We start from the raw sequence: 19329 nt of genomic DNA, 5'->3' as shown, positions 1-19329 counted from the left end.
TTTCTGCGGAAAGTCCTTTTTAATCCTTGGTTTCCTGTACACATGGGCATTACATTAGATTACTGAGCCTCACTAAGGAACGTATGGAGGCGGCTTCTCAACAGGTAAGGCTATGGTGGAAGCATACTGTGAATGTGGGTTTGCAGCCAGTCCATTCATAGAGTTGGAGTGGGATGGATGCTGGATGTCTTCTGACAAAGAGATCTCTGCAGAGGAGGTAGCCGGATAGGAACCTGAAGGCTGCAAAATAGTAATATGTTATGTTAAATTTCCTGTAGAGTACACATTCATAGTATGAGACAAAACAGTCATAAAATGAACTGCAAAAAAGAGGTCTGCATATGTTGCTTTTCATAAAGATTTTATGTTGCAGTTGCTAATGCTGCAGTACAGAGAAGCAACACATGAATACAGGCTTTTATGAATCCTTTTAATAAGAGTCTCCAAATATAATTTTACTAACACAAAATAAAGTCTTTGAAGGAACATCATACATTCTATAAATTTGCCTTTATAATTCTATTAATACTTTCTGTTAATTGTGGTTTGCAGCCTATGATGGTGTTGTGTGTGGAGTTGCCCCATTCAATATATGTGACTGGAGCATTGTTACAAAGCACTGCTTGTAACAGTGGCATTAGGGCAAACCCGGCCTTTGGCACTTAGGGTTTGGTCCAGGCCAGAGGCAGATTAATCAAAAATTGTACACACAAAACTGGAGCAAACGAAAGCAGACCCTGAGGCCTGGAACCCACTGCAAACCGCAAACGCTAAACGCAACCGCTAGCGTTTTGCCTGAGCGGTTTGCAAGCTGATTCATGCGAGTTTTCGGTCGCGTTTTGCAACAGTGTATTTTTTTCCTCAGCGGTTGTGTAGCGTTTTGCGTTTCGCGTTTTTATCCTGATTGGTCCTGTGAATAATTTTTAATTTTGTTACAGTGTGCTGAACCGCAAAACGCTAGCAGAACCGCTCAGTTTAGGTTTTGCTGAGCGTTTCTGCTAGCGTTTCAATACTTTGCATTGAAGCGCTAACGCTCCCAAAATGCTGCATGTCCTGCGTTTGCGTTTCTGAGAAACGCAAACGCTCCTGTGGAAGTTGCCCCATCCATTAACATTAGCCCAGCGTTTTGGCAAACTGCTAGCGTATCGCAGTGCTGCCAAAACGCTGCCAAAAGCGCTCCTGTGGGTTCCAGCCCTCAGAGTGATTCTCCAGTTTTCCTTGTACAGTGGAACCTTGGTTTGCGAGCAAAAATTAGTTCTGGAGACATGCTTGTAAGTGAAAGCACTCATTTATCAAGGCAAATTTCCCCATAAAGATTAATGGAAGCTCAGATGATTCATTCCATAATCCAAAAACCACTGTGCTGTATAGTGTAAAAATGTAAAAAAACAACAAAAAAACTTTCACTATAATTAACAGAGCTGTGGGCTCACCTAGAGCTTTTTGTGTGTGTGTGTCATTAAAACCTGCCTGGCGTTCTGATTCCTGCGGCCGCGGGAAAGTTTTTTGCACTTTCTTTTTTTTTTTTTTTTTATGTAGCTAGCCTAGCGCTAGCTACATGATTCCCCCTCCCTGCGGCGTCCCTCCCTGCCCTCCAATCGCCGCCAGCGCAATGGCCCGTCCGGAAATCCCGTTCTGAACGTGATTTCCTTGAGGGCTTCCCCCTTCGCCATGGCAACGAACGTCTCGACGTCAGCGACGTCGTGACGTCACAGGGAGACCCGATCCACCCCTCAGCGCTGCCTGGCACTGATTGGCCAGGCAGCGCACGGGGTCTCTGCTGGGGGGAGCCCTGTATCGTGGCGGATAAGCGGCGAGCGGCGGCGATCATGTAAGGCACGCAACAAGCAAAGTGCTTGCTGCGTGTTTAAAAAAAAATTCAAATCGGCCCAGCGGGGCCTGAGCGGTGACCTCCGGCGTCTCTGGACGAGCCTAGCTCATCCAGAACGCTAGGGATGTAAACCTGAGATGTTAATAGCAGCAGTATTTATACTTACCTGGGGCTTTCTCCAGCCCCATGTGGTTTGTGGGCTCCCTTGCCATTCTCTCCAGCCTCTCCGCAGTCTTGTGGTCACCTCAATATATTGAGGTGTCAATTTTGACCGTCACGGCCAGTCGTGCTCTTCTTAGCCTGCCTGGCCGCACATACCCCCTGTCTTGCCCCCACATCCAGGAGCATTCTGCGCTTAAAGGGGAACTGAAGAGAGAGGTATATGGAGGCTGTCATGTTTATTTCCTTTTAATCAATACCAGTTGCCTGGCAGCCCTGCTGGTCTATTTCTCTGCAGTAGTATCTGATTAAAACCAGAAACAAGCATGCAGCTAGTCTTGTCAGATCAGACTTATAAGTCTGAACCACTGAAACACCTGATCTGCTGCATGCTTGTTCAGGGGCTATGGCTAATAGTATTAGAGGCAGAGGATCAGCAGGGCTGCCAGGCAACTGGTATTGTCTAAAAGGAAATAAACATGACAGGCTCCATATACCTCTCTCTTCAGTTCCCCTTTAAGAGTTCTCTATAACCAGTCAGAAGTGGGAAGGAAAGCGGCAGCAGGTCCGGTGATTCAGATGACGCTGCCGTTGAGTGCCAGTATAGAACGGCGAGCACTGGGTGAGTGACAGGGAGTTTAGAGGCTCTAGTGGCGGACAGCAGGTGACAGCAGCAGGGAGCTACGCAAGTGTTTTAAGGGCTTTCACATTAGCAGCGATTTCAGGGGTTTTTAGCACTGGCTATTTTAAAAATCACCTTAAAAGTGTTAGTGCAAAGTTAACTTATGTGAGTGTTCTCACACAAGCAATAAGCTTTCTATCCACTCGCAAACGCGGCTCCTGCACCATTTTCTGAGCATTTGCGATTCAATAGAAAGGATAGGGAAATTGTGCTTGAAAAAAGCGCTTGAAAAAAGCTCTTTGGTAAGCGATTTTCCCAAGTGCTTTCAATAAATAAATACATTGTATTTATTCATCTCCGGGGCAAAGAGTTCACTTCCTGACTAATGTCAGGAAGTGAAAATAAGCATCACTACACAAAAGCGCTTAAAAATGCATTCTTCTAAGTGCAAATCTCCCCGAAAGCACTTAGAAAATCACTTTCAAAATCGCTCAGCGCTTGCAATGGCACTGAAGATTTTATAATGTGAACAAGGCCTAAGTGTTTATAGAGCAGCGTTTTCTTTATGAAAAATGAAGCATTGGAACAGCAAGTTGAATATAACTGCAGCTCCCTGAGCAGTAAATACTGAGCAATGTCAGGTGGTAAGAAGCTTGCACTCTGCTCAAGTTTCTGATCACCTTGAATTGTATGGGCTCGTTTCCACTAGTGCGGTGCGAATCGCCGGGATTCCACCGCTGACAAAATCACACGCAGATGCGATTCCGCGTGCGTTTTTTGCATGTCACTGCCTGGTTCAGTTTAGATTACTTTTGGTGCGAAATCGCGGCAAAAAACGCATGTGCGATTTCCCCTATTAAATACATTGCCTGCGAATCGCCTGCATTCCACACGCAGGCGAATTCTGCAGGCTCTACCGTGCAGAAAAATCCTGCACAGAAAAACGCACCAAAAAACTGACAAGTGGAAACAGGGCCATCCACTTGTATTGGTTATGCGAATCCGTATGCAGACAACGCATGCGAAATCGCTGTAATGGAAACGGGCCCTATGTGCACTATGCAGCAAGGCAATGGCCCCTATTCAATTGACTTTTTCTTGTGAGTTTTCTGCTAGGTGATATTTCACACTGTGTCAATAAAATGCATTTAAGGCCACCAAAATACTAAAAATGTTATTACTTTTTTCCCTTCCTTTTTTGGTACTTTTAAAAACAACTTTTTATGACTTTTCAGCTGAAAAAAGTGGATGAAAAATTATCTCGTAGGAGAAAACTTAAATAAGAACCAATGGAGTGTCTAAAGGCAAGGAAAAAAAATGTTTCACTTACCTGGGGCTTCTACCAGTTCTCTGCAGCCGTCCTGTAGCCATTCACCAATGCTCTATTCTCCTGGCATGGGTTAGTTTTGTTTTTGCCGACTTGGGAGTCGGTGGGCCACTGCGCTTGCACAGCTCTGTTCACGTGTATCCTTCTTCGCATTCCCGTCCGCAATAGCTATTGGGGACGGGAGTGCGAAGAAGGATACGTGTGGACAGAGCTGTGTAGGGGCAGTGGCCTGCCGACTCCGAGTCGGCAAAAATTAAACTAACTCACGGTGGGGAACGAAGGATCGTTGAAGACCGGCGAGGGCACAGGGACGGCTGCAGGGGGCTGGTAGTTTCACTTACCTGGGGCTTCTCATTTTTTCCCCTTGCCTTTAGGATCCCTTTAAAGAGAACCAGAGACGAAGCACCCTCATGTATTTTACCATATACTGTATATCAGTGGGAACATTAGAGAAAACACCTACCCTGCTCTCTGTTTCATTCTTCACTGCTCAGCCTGCTTGTTACCAGCCCTGATAAAATCCCCGACTGAGCATTCAGTCTGGCTTTGCTCTGGAATCATTATATCGGAGTCTGTCTTCTCTGATGTCTTTTCAAGCCCTACTCTGCCCCCTTCTTGCTTTGAATGAGCAAAGCCAGACTATAATGACTGAGCAAAGCCAGAATGAATGCTCAGTCGGGGATTTTATCAGGGCAGATTAGAAACAGAGAGCAGGGTAGGTGTTTTCTCTAATGTTCCCACTGATCTATATGGTAAAATACACCAGGGGGTGCTTCGTCTCTGGTTCACGTTAAGCAGAATAACATGTGCTACCGTAAAAGTCTTTTATGTGTCACGCTCTATTCGGGAAGACTTTATTAAATTAACCCCTCCTGTCTCTAAATTGCAGCCAATAACTCCTCCAGGCCCACAAGTGCCGCAATTATTCCGTCCCCTTCCTGCAGCCCAGTATCTGTTTTTACCCTGCCCATTTCCTTGTTAATTGCTGTGGCCAGGACTTTCAGACCTGTGTTTTCTTGGCATTTCCTTCATCAAGAAAGTGTTTCTTGCCACTGGGTAAATAGCTGCAAATGGGAATGTCACCAATAAATAGTACAGCTCGGTGTTGCTCGTGACTCGTGTATAGGTCGACCCGTATACTTTTATTTAGTTAGTCCAAACCTAAATTTTAAGATTTCTAGTCGAGTATATATGGTAAATGTTTTTGGATTGATTTGCACATAGCAAAAAAGCTACTTGTCAAATCCATCCAATAGTAAGCGTCATTGTTTAGAAGTTACCTGCAGTGGTAGCGGGAATGATGCATAGGAGGGAAGGGAGGAGGTTGGGGAGCAGAACCCTGTGTAGGTCAGGATCTGTTGTGCTGGGTTGTACAGTATCTGAGGAGGAGGCGAGTTAAAGTTGAGGTGGGAAGTTGGTGCCTGAAAATCAAAGAATGTTGCTGAATTTCATGCGTCATTTCATGTATCTTATTCAGCTTTACTGTAAGAAAAAAATATATAATTTTACATACTGTGCATGACAATGTGTCCAGTTTATCATCTTTATAAAAAACAGCAATATTGGACTATCACTAGAGAATAACATTTGCTGTGTAATCTATTTTATATACTGTAACTGTTATAGGACAGACACATTGGTAAACATTTAGGCCTCTTTTGCACAAGCAGCTGAGTGCAGCGAATTCACCCCATCAGTTGCTCCTGTTCTCCAGCCGGGCACTAGCTAGTGCTCGACATGATGGGAGGACAGGCAGCCCACCATGAAGTTGCATCTGGGCATGGTGGTCAGGGGTGTTTCTAGCCACTTTGTCACTCCAGGCAAGAAAACCTGTGGCGCCCCCCCCCCCCCCCCCCTCCACACTCAAATCTCAGGGCCAGCCAGGGGAGAGTGGGGCATATAATATCAAGAGGGGGCACGCCACTCACTATGAGGCAGTGGCGTACCTAGGGTATTTGGCACCCGGTGCTGATTATCCACAGTCACCCCCCCCCCCCCAATAATTGGGGCTTCGTTGCGCGAAAAATGTGTGTGGTCATAGACCAAAATGTGGGTGTGGTCACGGGTGGAGACAAGTTTACATGAACTTAGCAATGGTGGGACATTAGATTAGGACAGTGGTGGCGAAAAGTCACTTATGAATCGCAAAGTGCCAACAGCAATTTAAACTAAATACAAACATTTTAACTCATACATGAACATTATGGAAAATCCAAGTTGAAAATAAACTGTGAAGATAAACAATTTCATCCATCCTACTCCTGAAAAATGTATTTTTTTTAGAACCCCCCCAGTTTTATTTTCTGTTTTAAAAAGCTAAAAAAAAGTAGGTTTAATGCTATTGTCTCATATGATGATGATTCTGCTTTTCCCATAGTCTCGCAGTTAGCAATCATGAGGCCCCCAACAAGACAAATTCAGCAATCTTGAGGCCCTCAACAAATCATGAGGCCCCCAACAAGACAAATTCAGCAATCATGAGGCCACCAACAAGACAAATTCAGCAATCATGAGGCCCCGAGCAAGACAAATTCAGCAATCTTAAGGCCCCCAACAAATCATGAGGCCCCCAACAAGACAAATTCAGCAATCATGAGGCCACCAACAAGACAAATCCAGTAACCATGAGGCCCCCAACAAGACAAATTCAGCAGTCATGAGGCACATAAATAGACAGCATTTCACATAAATGGGCAGAATGCCCCCTTAATATGGTAGACACCTCTCACCTGGCTTCTGAATTCTCCTCTACTGGCTGCTGTGCCTGGCTGGCAATACTATTTTTGTCTGGATTGGGGATGATGTGTGGGCTGGAAGGCCTGCTGTGGCCTGACTGGCGGTGATGCTGTGGCTGGGCTGGCTGGCGGCGAAGCTGTGGCTGGGCTGGCTGGTTGAAGTAAATGCTGGCCTGACTGGTGGTGATGCTGTGGCCTTTTTGCCAGTGATTCTGGGCTGGTTGGCCTAGATAGTTTAGGTAGTGAGAGGTGCCCCCTAGTTTAGGTAGTGCCAGGAGCCCCCCAGTTTAGGTAGTGACAGGTACCCCCCAGTTTAGGTAGTGACAGGAGCCCCCAGTGTATGTAGTGACAGGTGCCCCCCAGTTTAGGTAGTGACAGGAGCCCCCAGTTTAGGTAGTGACAGGTACCCCCCAGTTCAGTTAGTGACTGGCGACCCCCAGTGTGTGTAGTGACATGAACCCCCAGTTTAGATAGTGACAGGGACCCCCAGTTTAGATAGTGACAGGGACCCCCCGGTTAGATAGTGACAGCGACCCCCCGGTTAGATAGTGACAGCGACCCCCAGGTTAGATAGTGACAGCGACCCCCAGGTTAGATAGTGACAGCGACCCCCAGGTTAGATAGTGACAGCGACCCCCAGATTAGATAGTGACAGCGACCCCCAGGTTAGATAATGACAGCGACCCCCAGGTTAGATAGTGACAGGGACCCCCCAGGTTAGAGACAGGGACCCCCAGGTTAGATAGTGACAGGGACCCCCCCAGGTTAGATAGTGACAGGGACCCCCCCAGGTTAGATAGAGACAGGGACCCCCAGGTTAGATAGAGACCGGGACCCCCAGGTTAGATAGTGACAGCGACCCCCAGGTTAGATAGTGACAGCGACCCCCAGGTTAGATAGTGACAACGACCCCCAGGTTAGATAGTGACAGCGACCCCCAGGTTAGATAGTGACAGCGACCCCCAGGTTAGAGACAGCAACCCCCAGGTTAGATAGTGACAGGGACCCCCCAGGTTAGATAGTGACAGGGACCCCCAGGTTAGATAGAGACAGCGACCCCCAGGTTAGATAGAGACAGCGACCCCCAGGTTAGATAGAGACAGCGACCCCCAGGTTAGATAGTGACAGCGACCCCCAGGTTAGATAGTGACAGCGACCCCCAGGTTAGAGACAGCGACCCCCAGGTTAGATAGTGACAGCGACCCCCAGGTTAGATAGTGACAGCGACCCCCAGGTTAGAGACAGCAACCCCCAGGTTAGATAGTGACAGGGACCCCCCAGGTTAGATAGTGACAGGGACCCCCCCAGGTTAGATAGTGACAGGGACCCCCCCAGGTTAGATAGTGACAGGGACCCCCCCAGGTTAGATAGAGACAGCGACCCCCAGGTTAGATAGTAACAGCGACCCCCAGGTTAGATAGTGACAGCGACCCCCAGGTTAGAGACAGCGACCCCCAGGTTAGATAGTGACAGCGACCCCCAGGTTAGAGACAGCAACCCCCAGGTTAGATAGAGACAGGGACCCCCCAGGTTAGATAGTGACAGGGACCCCCAGGTTAGATAGAGACAGTGACCCCCCAGGTTAGAGACAGCGACCCCCAGGTTAGATAGTGACAGGGACCCCCCCAGGTTAGATAGTGACAGGGACCCCCCCAGGTTAGATAGTGACAGGGACCCCCCCAGGTTAGATAGTGACAGGGACCCCCCCAGGTTAGATAGTGACAGGGACCCCCCCAGGTTAGATAGTGACAGGGACCCCCCCAGGTTAGATAGTGACAGGGACCCCCCCAGGTTAGATAGTGATAGGGACCCCCAGGTTAGAGAGACAGCGACCCCCAGGTTAGATAGTGACAGCGACCCCCAGGTTAGATAGTGACAGCGACCCCCAGGTTAGAGACAGCGACCCCCAGGTTAGATAGTGACAGCGACCCCCAGGTTAGAGACAGCAACCCCCAGGTTAGATAGTGACAGGGACCCCCCAGGTTAGATAGTGACAGGGACCCCCAGGTTAGATAGAGACAGTGACCCCCCAGGTTAGAGACAGGGACCCCCCCAGGTTAGATAGTGACAGGGACCCCCCCAGGTTAGATAGTGACAGGGACCCCCCCAGGTTAGATAGTGACAGGGACCCCCCCAGGTTAGATAGCGACAGGGACCCCCCCAGGTTAGATAGCGACAGGGACCCCCCCAGGTTAGATAGCGACAGGGACCCCCCCAGGTTAGATAGCGACAGGGACCCCCCCAGGTTAGATAGCGACAGGTGCCCCTCGGAATCAGGGCTAGCCAGGAATCCGGATGCATATAAAAAAATCATCATGAGCAGCAGATCTGCAGATCTTGGCACTCACTGTGAGGTGTGTTGCCTCTGATAGTTTGTGCGCACACTGCGCAGTCAGGTGTAGCCAGCCGGCGGTAGCACTGGTGACTGGTCCCTGCGTCGCAACACGTGTGACAGGCGGGGGGCGGAGTTAGGGGCGGCACCGACGTGTAAACGAACTAGCGTGCGGAGGCCGCACGCTAGTCTGCACAGAGAGGGAGAGGGGGCGGGGAGAGGGGGCGGACCAGTAGGCGGCGGCACCGCACATATGAACTAATGTGCGTGCTGCTTGCTCAGAGACTCAGGAGAGGAAGGGGGCGGACCAGTAGGCGGCGCCGGGCACAGGCTGAGCTGCCTGTCACAGCCGGCGCCGACCTGGCTGGCTGAAAGAAGAAAAAAAAAATTAAACAAACGCACAGAGCGGCGACTTGGCGAGAAGGCGCCCACTTAGACCCACGGCGCCATAGGCAAAAATTTATAGTTGCCTAGTGACTCAGACGCCCCTGATGGTGGTTGCCATCCACAGATGAGACCTGAGACTTTTTTGCCGCCAGGTAAGGCTGCTGCCTGTCAGACATGACGTGCAGTGTTACCAAACGCTGCCATTCAGCTCAGTTTCATGAAACTGCAGCTAAATGGCACTTGTGGCAGGCAGCTGGGAGGCTGAACCACCAGACAAGCTTGCAGTTCTACCTCCCTTGCAAAAGAGGCCTTAAACTGCCAGCTACCATTAATGTGAAGCCCTAACCCCATTCTACACTATAGGCATACTTCATGACTTCTATGAGTGAACCAATCCCCTCAGCTTCTGATTGCCATTATTGCAGATCCACATACTGTATTAGCTGACTGGAAACCCAGATTAGATTAGACTGAACTTTAAACAAAACAGCCACAATTCCGTGCCCACACCAACTTGATTTGAATTCCCCAAAAAACAGATATTCTCAGTTTCAATGCTGTGAGGGCTCATTCGCACGGGGCGTTTTCTGCCTTTTTTCAAGCGCAGGCGATTTTTAAAATCGCCCACAAAATGCTTGTTTTATGAATCTCTATGAGAAGGTTCATATCAGCATAGTTCATATGCTGTGCGTGCGGCAAAGCGGTGCCTGTACCATTTAATGGAAGGTATAGGAAGAGCGCTAAACGCTCACAAAACGCGGCGTTTGCGTTTTTTAGAATAAATACATTGACCTGGAAAAAAATAAAGGTACTTATCCGTTACCCGGGCGCATCTGGCAGGTGGCGACAAAACTCCACCAGAGTTACATCTTTCCCTACTATCCATGGCGACCTGGAGGGGGAATAGTAATTAGCGCCACCTGCCGGATGCGCCCGGCTAACGGATAAGTACCAAAATAAATACAAATCGTTCACTTCCTGACTTGTGCCAGGGAGTGAATGACAAACCGCTCTGGAAAAGCGCTTAGAAGCGCGCTTTTACCAGAAACGCAGTGGTGGTAAAGCACACAATTGTGTTTGCTTTTTCGATTTTAGGTGTGACTGAGGCCTTAATCTGATAATGAACAATGGCCAATAAGATGCAAATTGTTCTCAGTTGATACAGGATTATGCAGATCTTGCATGCAAATGTATGCAGCTTGAAATTTGGTGCATTTTTAAGCCACGTAAATTTGCATGTAAGATCTGCATAATCTTTAGCATCTTGGAACAATTTGCATCTCGTTCACCATCCTTACTGATAAGATAGCAGAGACTTGCCTTGTAATTTGCATATTTACTGCTTCATTTTGAGTCTCTGACACATGGTCTATTGTTACCAAGTGCCATAGCTTTGCACACAAATACTTAAACCTTTTTTCTGGCAATACACAAACATTTTACTTAACCCTAACTTTCCCCTAGATGTGAAATGCTACTTATTTTTATTTATACCCTTGCTAGTTTTACATATGTAATTTTACCACAGCCACAGTCTGCAGCAGCTGTGTGATAACGTTCATAATGCACCTGAAGCTTGGTTCACACCTTCACTTTTCATTCGCCAATGATTGGCCAATTATACTGCTTTCATTTTGTACGAGAGCTCACCTACACAATTTGTTCATAGTATTCAAAGGCTCGTATGCAATTCATATTTTTCTCCTGAGTTTTCTCCTAGGTGATATTTTCACAACCTGTCATAAAATGCTTTTTAAGATACCAGCAAGCAAGAAAATACTCTAAATAGATTTGATAGTACTTTTTCACCAACTTTTGGGTACTTTTTCAATTGTAAAATGCTGAAAATTTAGTTTAAAGAGAAGATGAAAATTATCTCCTAGGAGATAACTCAGGTGAAAAAATGAATTGCATACGGGCCAAAATCTGTTGGCTCTCATAGTACATGGAAGTGGTAAAATTGGCCAGACATTGGCCAATGAAAATTAAACGCGTCTACCAGGCTTTAAGGTGCCCATACAATGGCAGATGTCTGCCAAATTCAACCATCAGATAGATCCCTCTCTGATCGAATCTGATCAGAGAGGGTTCTATTGCTGCCAGCATAATGTACACAGACTTCCAACAGATTTCAGCATAAAATCTATTGAAAACCTGTGCAGTCGCCTCCACCCGGTCCCCAGGTCTCCCCCATGTAATGTGTTCTACTCAGGTGAGTGTTGCAGCGGAGCTGAGGACGCTTGTACCCCATGAGCTCGTACATGCCATCAGGTCACTGGGTACAGGTGCCCAGCGGTGAGGTGGAGTGAGCCAGTGGATATGTGAGCTTAAAGGAGAACTGTAGTGAGAGGTATATGGAGGCTGCCATATTTATTTCCTTTTAACCAATACCAGTTGCCTGGCAGCTCTGCTGATCTATTTGGCTGAAGTAGTGGCTGAATAACACCAGAAACAAGCATGCAGCTAATCTTATCATATCTGTCAAAATTGACAGAAAAACCTGATCTGCTGCATGCTTGTTCAGGGCCTATGGCTGAAAGTATTAGAGGCAGAGGAGCAGCAGAACAGCCAGGTAACTGGTATTGCTTAAATGGAAATAAATATGGCAGCCTTCATATACCTCTCTCTCTACAGTTCTCCTTTAAAGAGGAACTCCAGTGAAAATAATGTAGTAAAAAAAGTGCTTCATTTTTTACCATAATTATGTATAAATGATTTAGTCAGTGTTTGCTCATTGTAAAATCTTTCCTCTCCCCGATTTACATTCTGACATTTATTACATGGTGACATTTTTACTGTGGGCAGGTTATGTAGCTGCTCCTAGCTGTTTTGGCTGTTAGAGACAGCTGTAAACAGCTAATTCCTGTCTGTGAACATTGTGGCAGTTTGCCCAGAGTACCGCGGTACTCGGAGCTTCTTGTGGGAGGGGTTTCAGCACAAAATCAGTCATACAGCGCCCCCTGATGGTCTGTTTGTGAAAAGCATTATATTTCTCATGTAAAAGGGGGTATCAGCTACTTATTGGGATAAAGTTCAATTCTAGGTTGGAGTTTCTCTTTAAGCTATGCTACCAACACTCACCACAGCCCCGAGGGGTACACATTGCCCTACTAATTTAAGAATAGGATGGTTAGGGATTGGATTAGCAAAGTAACGCACTTGTCTGTTCAGTGCCAGGTTAACCCCCTTGCCGTTCTGATTCTTTCCAGATATTAGGGTCTAAAAGCGGTGCAATTTTTTTTGCACCCTTTCAGACCCTAAAACCTGGAAAAAATCATACTGCCAAAGAGATCTGGAGCAGTTCCAGCGTTTACTCGCCTCCCTGGCTCCAGTGCTGCAGTTTTCCCTCCATCCTCCTGGTGGCGCTGCAACCCTAAAGTGAGATTTCCGGCTGTCCTCATGACTACAGTCGGCGATCTCACCAGGGGGAAGCAGAGCCTCGGTAGGAGCGGAAGAAGAATGGCTGCTGACGCCAGGATCTCCTGGGAGGTATGTTGAAACGACCGCTGCGCGCATAGCTCTGCATACAGCCTCCAGCAGCTACCCCGAGCACAGGTTGAGCTGCGTTTTTCTCCCCGACCTTAGCCCGGGATTACCGCCAAGTAGGTTAAAGGAAAGTTGTAGTGAGAAGAATATGGAGGCTGCCATATTTATTTCCTATTAAACAATACTAGTTGCCTGGCAGCCCTGCTGATCTATTTGCCTGCAGTAGTGTTTGAATAACACCAGAATCAAGTATGCAGCTAATCTTGTCAGATCTGACAATAATGTCGGAAACACCTCATCCCATGCTTGTTCAGGGTTTATGGCTAAAAGTATTACAGGCAGAGGATCAGCAGGATGGTTAGGCAACTGGTGTTTAAAAGGAAATAAATATGACAGCCTCCATATACCTCTCATTACAGTTTTCCTTTAGGCCTCTTTCACAGTGCGACGTTAAAGTTGCACGTTAAAACATTTAACGCAGAATAACTCACTGTAATGAAAAATCAATGCTCCATTCACAGTGCACACGTTGCGTTGGTGTCTAACGCTGCACGTTAACCACTTGAGGACCTAGGGCTTTCTACCCCTTAACCAGCTGAGCGGTCTGGACGAGCTCAGCTCGTCCAACACCGCCAGCGGCTGCCGCTCAGGCCCTGCTGGGCCGATTTTAATGAAACAAAAAGCAGCACACGCAGCCGGCACTTTGCCAGCCGCGTGTGCTGCCTGATCGCCGCCGCTCTGCAGCGATTCGCCGCGAGCAGCGGCGAAAGAGGGTCCCCCCAGCCGCCTGAGCCCAGCGTAGCCGGAACAAAAAGTTCCGGCCAGCGCTAAGGGCTGGATCGGAGGCGGCTGACGTCAGGACGTCGGCTGACGTCGATGACGTCACTCCGCTCGTCGCTATGGCGACGATATAAGCAAAACAAGGAAGGCCGCTCATTGCGGCCTTCCTTGTTTATTCTGGGCGCCGGAGGCGATCGGAAGATCGCCTCCGGAGCGCCCTCTAGTGGGCTTTCATGCAGCCAACTTTCAGTTGGCTGCATGAAATAGTTTTTTTTTTATTTAAAAAAAACCCTCCCGCAGCCACCCTGGCGATTTAATCAGAACGCCAGGGTGGTTAAGGACCGGCCACTTTTTTCCATTCAGACCACTGCAGCTTTCACGGTTTATTGCTCGCTCATACAACCTACCACCTAAATGAATGTTGGCTCCTTTTCTTGTCATTAATAAAGCTTTCTTTTGGTGCTATTTGATTGCTCCTGCGATTTTTACTTTTTATTATATTCATCAAAAAAGACATGAATTTTGGCAAAAAAATGATTTTTTTAACTTTCTGTGCTGACATTTTTCAAATAAAGTAAAATTTCTGTATACATGCAGCGCGAAAAATGTGGACAAACATGTTTTTGATAAAAAAAAACCCATTCAGTGTATATTTATTGGTTTGGGTAAAAGTTATAGCGTTTACAAACTATGGTGCAAAAAGTGAATTTTCCCATTTTCAAGCATCTATGACTTTTCTGACCCCCTGTCATGTTTCATGAGGGGCTAGAATTTCAGGATAGTATAAATACCCCCCAAATGACCCCATTTTGGAAAGAAGACATCCCAAAGTATTCACTGAGTGGCATAGTGAGTTCATAGAAGATATTAATTTTTGTCACAAGTAAGCGAAAAATGACACTTTGTGACAAAAAAAAAAAAAAAAAGTTTCCATTTCTTCTAACTTGCGACAAAAACAAATGAAATCTGCCACGGACTCACCATGCCCCTCTCTGAATACCTTGAAGTGTCTACTTTCCAAAATGGGGTCATTTGTGGGGTGTGTTTACTGTCCTCGCATTTTGGGGGGTGCTAATTTGTAAGCACCCCTGTAAAGCCTAAAGATGCTCATTGGACTTTGGGCCCCTTAGCGCAGTTAGGCTGCAAAAAAGTGCCACACATGTGGTATTGCCTGACTCAGGAGAAGTAGTATAATGTGTTTTGGGGTGTATTTTTACACATACCGATGCTGGGTGGGAGAAATATCTCTGTAAATGACAATTTTTTTTTTAATTTTTTTTACACACAATTGTCCATTTACAGAGATATTTCTACCACTCAGCATGGGTATGTGTACAAATACACCCCAAAACACATTATACTACTTCTCCTGAGTACGGCGATACCACATGTGTGGCACTTTTTGCACCCTAACTGCGCTAAGGGGCCCAAAGTCCAATGAGTACCTTTAGGATTTCACAGGTCATTTTGAGAAATTTCGTTTCAAGACTACTCCTCACGGTTTAGGGCCCCTAAAATGCCAGGATAGTATAGGAACCCCACAAATGACCCCATTTTAGAAAGAAGACACCCCAAGGTATTTAGTTAGTAGTACGGTGAGTTCATAGAATTTATTTTTTGTCACAAGTTAGCGGAAAATTACACTTTGTGAAAAAAAACAATAAAAATCAATTTCCGCTAACTTGTGACAAAAAATAAAATCTTCTATGAACTCACCGTACTACTAACAGAATACCTTGGGGTGTCTTCTTTCTAAAATGGAGTCATTTGTGGGGTTCCTATACTGTCCTGGCATTTTAGGGGCCCTAAACCGTGAGGAGTAGTCTTGAAACAAAATTTCTCAAAATGACCTGTGAAATCCTAAAGGTACTCATTGGACTTTGGGCCCCTTAGCGCAGTTAGGGTGCAAAAAAGTGCCACACATGTGGTATCGCCGTACTCGGGAGAAGTAGTACAATGTGTTTTGGGGTGTATTTTTACACATACCCATGCTGGGTGGGAGAAATAACTCTGTAAATGGACAATTGTGTGTAAAAAAATCAAAAGATTGTCATTTACAGAGGTATTTCTCCCACCCAGCATGGGTATGTGTAAAAATACACCTCAAAACACATTGTACTACTTCTCCCGAGTACGGCGATACCACATGTGTGGCACTTTTTTGCACCCTAACTGCACTAAGGGGCCCAAAGTCCAATGAGTACCTTTAGGATTTCACAGGTCATTTTTGTTTCAAGACTACTCCTCACGGTTTAGGGCCCCTAAAATGCCAGGGCAGTATAGGAACCCCACTAATGAGCCCATTTTAGAAAGAAGACACCCCAAGGTATTCCGTTAGGAGTATGGTGAGTTCATAGAAGTTTTTATTTTTTTGTCACAAGTTAGCGGAAATTGATTTTAATTGTTTTTTTTCACAAAGTGTCATTTTCCGCTAACTTGTGACAAAAAATAAATTCTATGAACTCACCGTACTACTAACTGAATACCTTGGGGTGTCTTCTTTCTAAAATGGGGTCATTTGTGGAGTTCCTATACTGCTGAACTCCACATCAGAACTCCACATCAGAAAAAAATCTTTGCAAGATGCTGAACACACAGATGCTGTACAGACACAAAAGATCAGTATCTGCCAAAGATCTGTTCCTGCCAAAAATCCATTCCTGCAAATTGCAATGATGGTCTATGAGATCTGCAGATCATCATACACACATGATTTAACAGACATTCATCTGCAGATCAAGCAATCATCCGCAGATCTGAAAATCCATCCTGGTGGATCTGATCTGCAGATGAATGTCAGTTAAATCATGTGTGTATGATGATCTGCAGATCTCATAGACTATCATTGCAATTTTCAGGAATGGATTTTTGGCAGTAACAGATCTTTGGCAGATACTGATCTTTTGTGTCTGTACAGCATCTGTGTGTGCAGCATCTTGCAAAGATTTTTTTTCTGATGTGGAGTTCAGCTCCATAGAAAAGACTGTGTAGAGTATGGCTCTTATACTACATGAAGGGTGGTAAGATTGGTCTGTGATCTTTCATTTTCAAAAGACTATGGTCTGATGTGTGTATGTGGCCTTACTCATGCATTAAGCATAGAAAGTTAACACCTGACTCATTTTTTGAAGTGAACTCAAGTTTAGTAAATCCTCCATGTTGAATTAGCCAGACCATTTACTGCTTTACTACAATTCCTGATGTAACCTGATGTAATATGTTAGGAATTTAATACTACCATATCTTTAAAGGCTCCAAGGACAGCTGCAGTAATACTGCCAAGGAACAAGCCCACAATATTCAGGACAGTGCATGTCCACAGCAGTCGGTACAAGTGAACCACATCCTGGCATCCATTTACACCAACAAATTCATAGTAGCTTCCAGACTCATCTGAGCTGCCAAAGAAAAGGAAAAACGCTTGTCAGGTCACATATGAGACATTGTGGAAGTGGTTTAAATGCATTCCATACAGCTTTATTCCCCAGCTCACTGTCTCACACACAGCAGTCCTGATCATCATTTTATTTTTACAATTCCTCTTAAAATTAACCATGCGATGTCAGTCATTGTTCAGTGACTTTTACATTTTAGATTTTCTTGGCTTGCTTATTTTGCTTTTTCACCTTTTGTGTGACAGGACCCCTTTGCTGCTTTCACTACTTTTCCAAACAATTCCTATTGCCAACAACGGTTAACGTGCACAAAAATATGTGCATTACAAATGAAACATTTTCTACAGAGAATGCAAGTGTGATCCCTCCCTGAAACACATCCAGTTCATTGACTAAAAAGCAGCGAGGAGCCAAGACATTAACTACTTACTGCACCTTGTGCAATATATCTATGCCTTGGAAATTTCATCTGAAGTCCCAGGGATATAGATATATAGATACTAGTCTATTGCAGCCGCGTACACTGGCTAGCTCCCGCACTTGCTCCTGCACGCGTCATCGCTGCCAATCATTAGAGGGGAGATCAATGAACAGGAATGCAGTTCCCGTGTCAATGATCGCCGGAATCAAAGAGATGACTGCGGTCATTGTGAAAAACTGTTACACTTGCACCCATTACTTCCTGTTAGCCTAATAGTAGTATGTACAGGAATACAATGTGCGAGGACATCTTATAGCCGAATAGTAAAATTACACCTAAACACAACTTTTTTTTTTTTATTAAAAAAAACAAAAACCTACACATACATTTAAAATGAACCCCTTACCTTCCACATTCTCCCATAGTTACCCAAATAAAACTTTGCAAAAAAAAAGACAATTAAAAAAAATACATAAATAGTTACCTTAGGGATTTAACTTTTATAATGTGTATGTCAAGAGGGTATATTGCTGTTATTTTTTATTTATGGGCTTGTAATTGATGATAGACACAAAACTAAAAAAAAATGCACCTTTATTTCCAAATAAAATTTTTGCACCATATATTGTACTAGAGAAATATTTTAAATGTTGTAATAACCGGGACAAATGGGCAAATAAAATGTGTGCCTTTTATCCACACTAGAACATTTTATTTGAAAACTATAATGACTGAAAACTGAGAAATTATTTTTTTTTCAATTTTTTTGTTATAATTCCCCTTAAAATGCATTTAGAATAAAATAATTCTTAGCGTAGTGTACCACACAAAGAAAGCCTAATTGATGAGGACAAAAACAAAATTTAGATCATTTTGTTGTGATTAGTAGTAAGTTATTGGCGAAAGAAAGTAAGGAGCACTGAAAGGTGAAAATTGCTCTGGTCCTAAAGGGGAAAAACCTCTCAGTGGTTAAGGCAGGGTTCAGACTTGACATTTTTGGATACGTTTTCCTGCATGCGAAATCGCATTAGAACTTACAACCAATGTAAGTCAATGGTATAATTCACACTTAAATGCAAATTTTGCATGTGCTAGTATTATTTAGCACACCATGCATATTTTCTCACAACTGTAGTGAGGTGTATATGGAAGCTGCCATATCTTTTTCCTTTTAAGCAATACCAGTTGCCTGGCAGCCCTGCTGATCTATTTGGCTGCAGTAGTGTCTGGAGCACACCAGAAAGAAATATGCAGCTAATCTTGTCAGATCTGACAATAATGTCAGAAACATCTGATCTGCTGCATGCTTGTTCAGGATTTATGGTTGAACGTCCTAGAGGCAGAGAATCAGCAAGATAGCCATGCAACTGATATTACTTAAAGAGACTCTGTAACATCAAAAACATCCCCTGGGGGGTACTCACCTCGGGTGGGGGAAGCCTCGGGATCCTAATGAGGCTTCCCACGGGGGTCTCGCTGCAGCCCTCAGAACAGCCGGCGACAGAGACGACTGTCAATTCAATATTTACCTTTGCTGGCTCCAGCGGGGGCGCTGTGGCTGCTTTCGGCTCCGAAGTAGATGGAAATACCCGATCTCAGTCGGGTCCGCTCTACTGTGCAGGCGCCGGAAACGTGCGCCTGCGCAGTAGAGCAGACCCGACGGCGATCGGGTATTTCCGCCTACTTCGGAGCCGACAGCCGTCAGAGCGCCTGCGCAGGAGCCGGGAAGGTAAATATTGACGTCCTCTTGTACGGAGGGCTGCAACGAGACCGCTGAGGGACGGAGGACGGCGTGGGAAGTTTCATTAGGATCCTGAGGCTTCCCCCACCCGAGGTGAGTACCCCCCAGGGGAC

General features: G+C 45.6%; 1 protein-coding gene across 4 annotated transcripts in view; it reads right to left on the bottom strand.

Annotated features, from left to right (window-relative positions):
* TMEM255B (transmembrane protein 255B) overlaps positions 1-19329 on the bottom strand; it is an 81211-nt gene continuing 61882 nt past the window's right edge. For 3 of the 4 annotated variants that reach the window (XM_068268214.1, XM_068268215.1, XM_068268216.1), the window contains exons 7-9: positions 16898-17057; positions 5220-5360; positions 1-240 (exon numbers count right to left, since the gene is read on the bottom strand). In XM_068268214.1, the coding sequence (XP_068124315.1) occupies positions 73-240; positions 5220-5360; positions 16898-17057 (469 nt within the window). In that variant the 3' untranslated portion in view covers positions 1-72. The remainder of the gene's footprint in view (positions 241-5219; positions 5361-16897; positions 17058-19329) is intronic. The other variant, XM_068268217.1, reaches the window with a different exon arrangement.

The sequence above is a fragment of the Hyperolius riggenbachi genome, chromosome 2 (genome assembly GCF_040937935.1).
Source record: "Hyperolius riggenbachi isolate aHypRig1 chromosome 2, aHypRig1.pri, whole genome shotgun sequence".
NCBI lineage: Eukaryota > Metazoa > Chordata > Amphibia > Anura > Hyperoliidae > Hyperolius > Hyperolius riggenbachi.
This window is presented reverse-complemented; position numbering and strand designations above follow the sequence as displayed.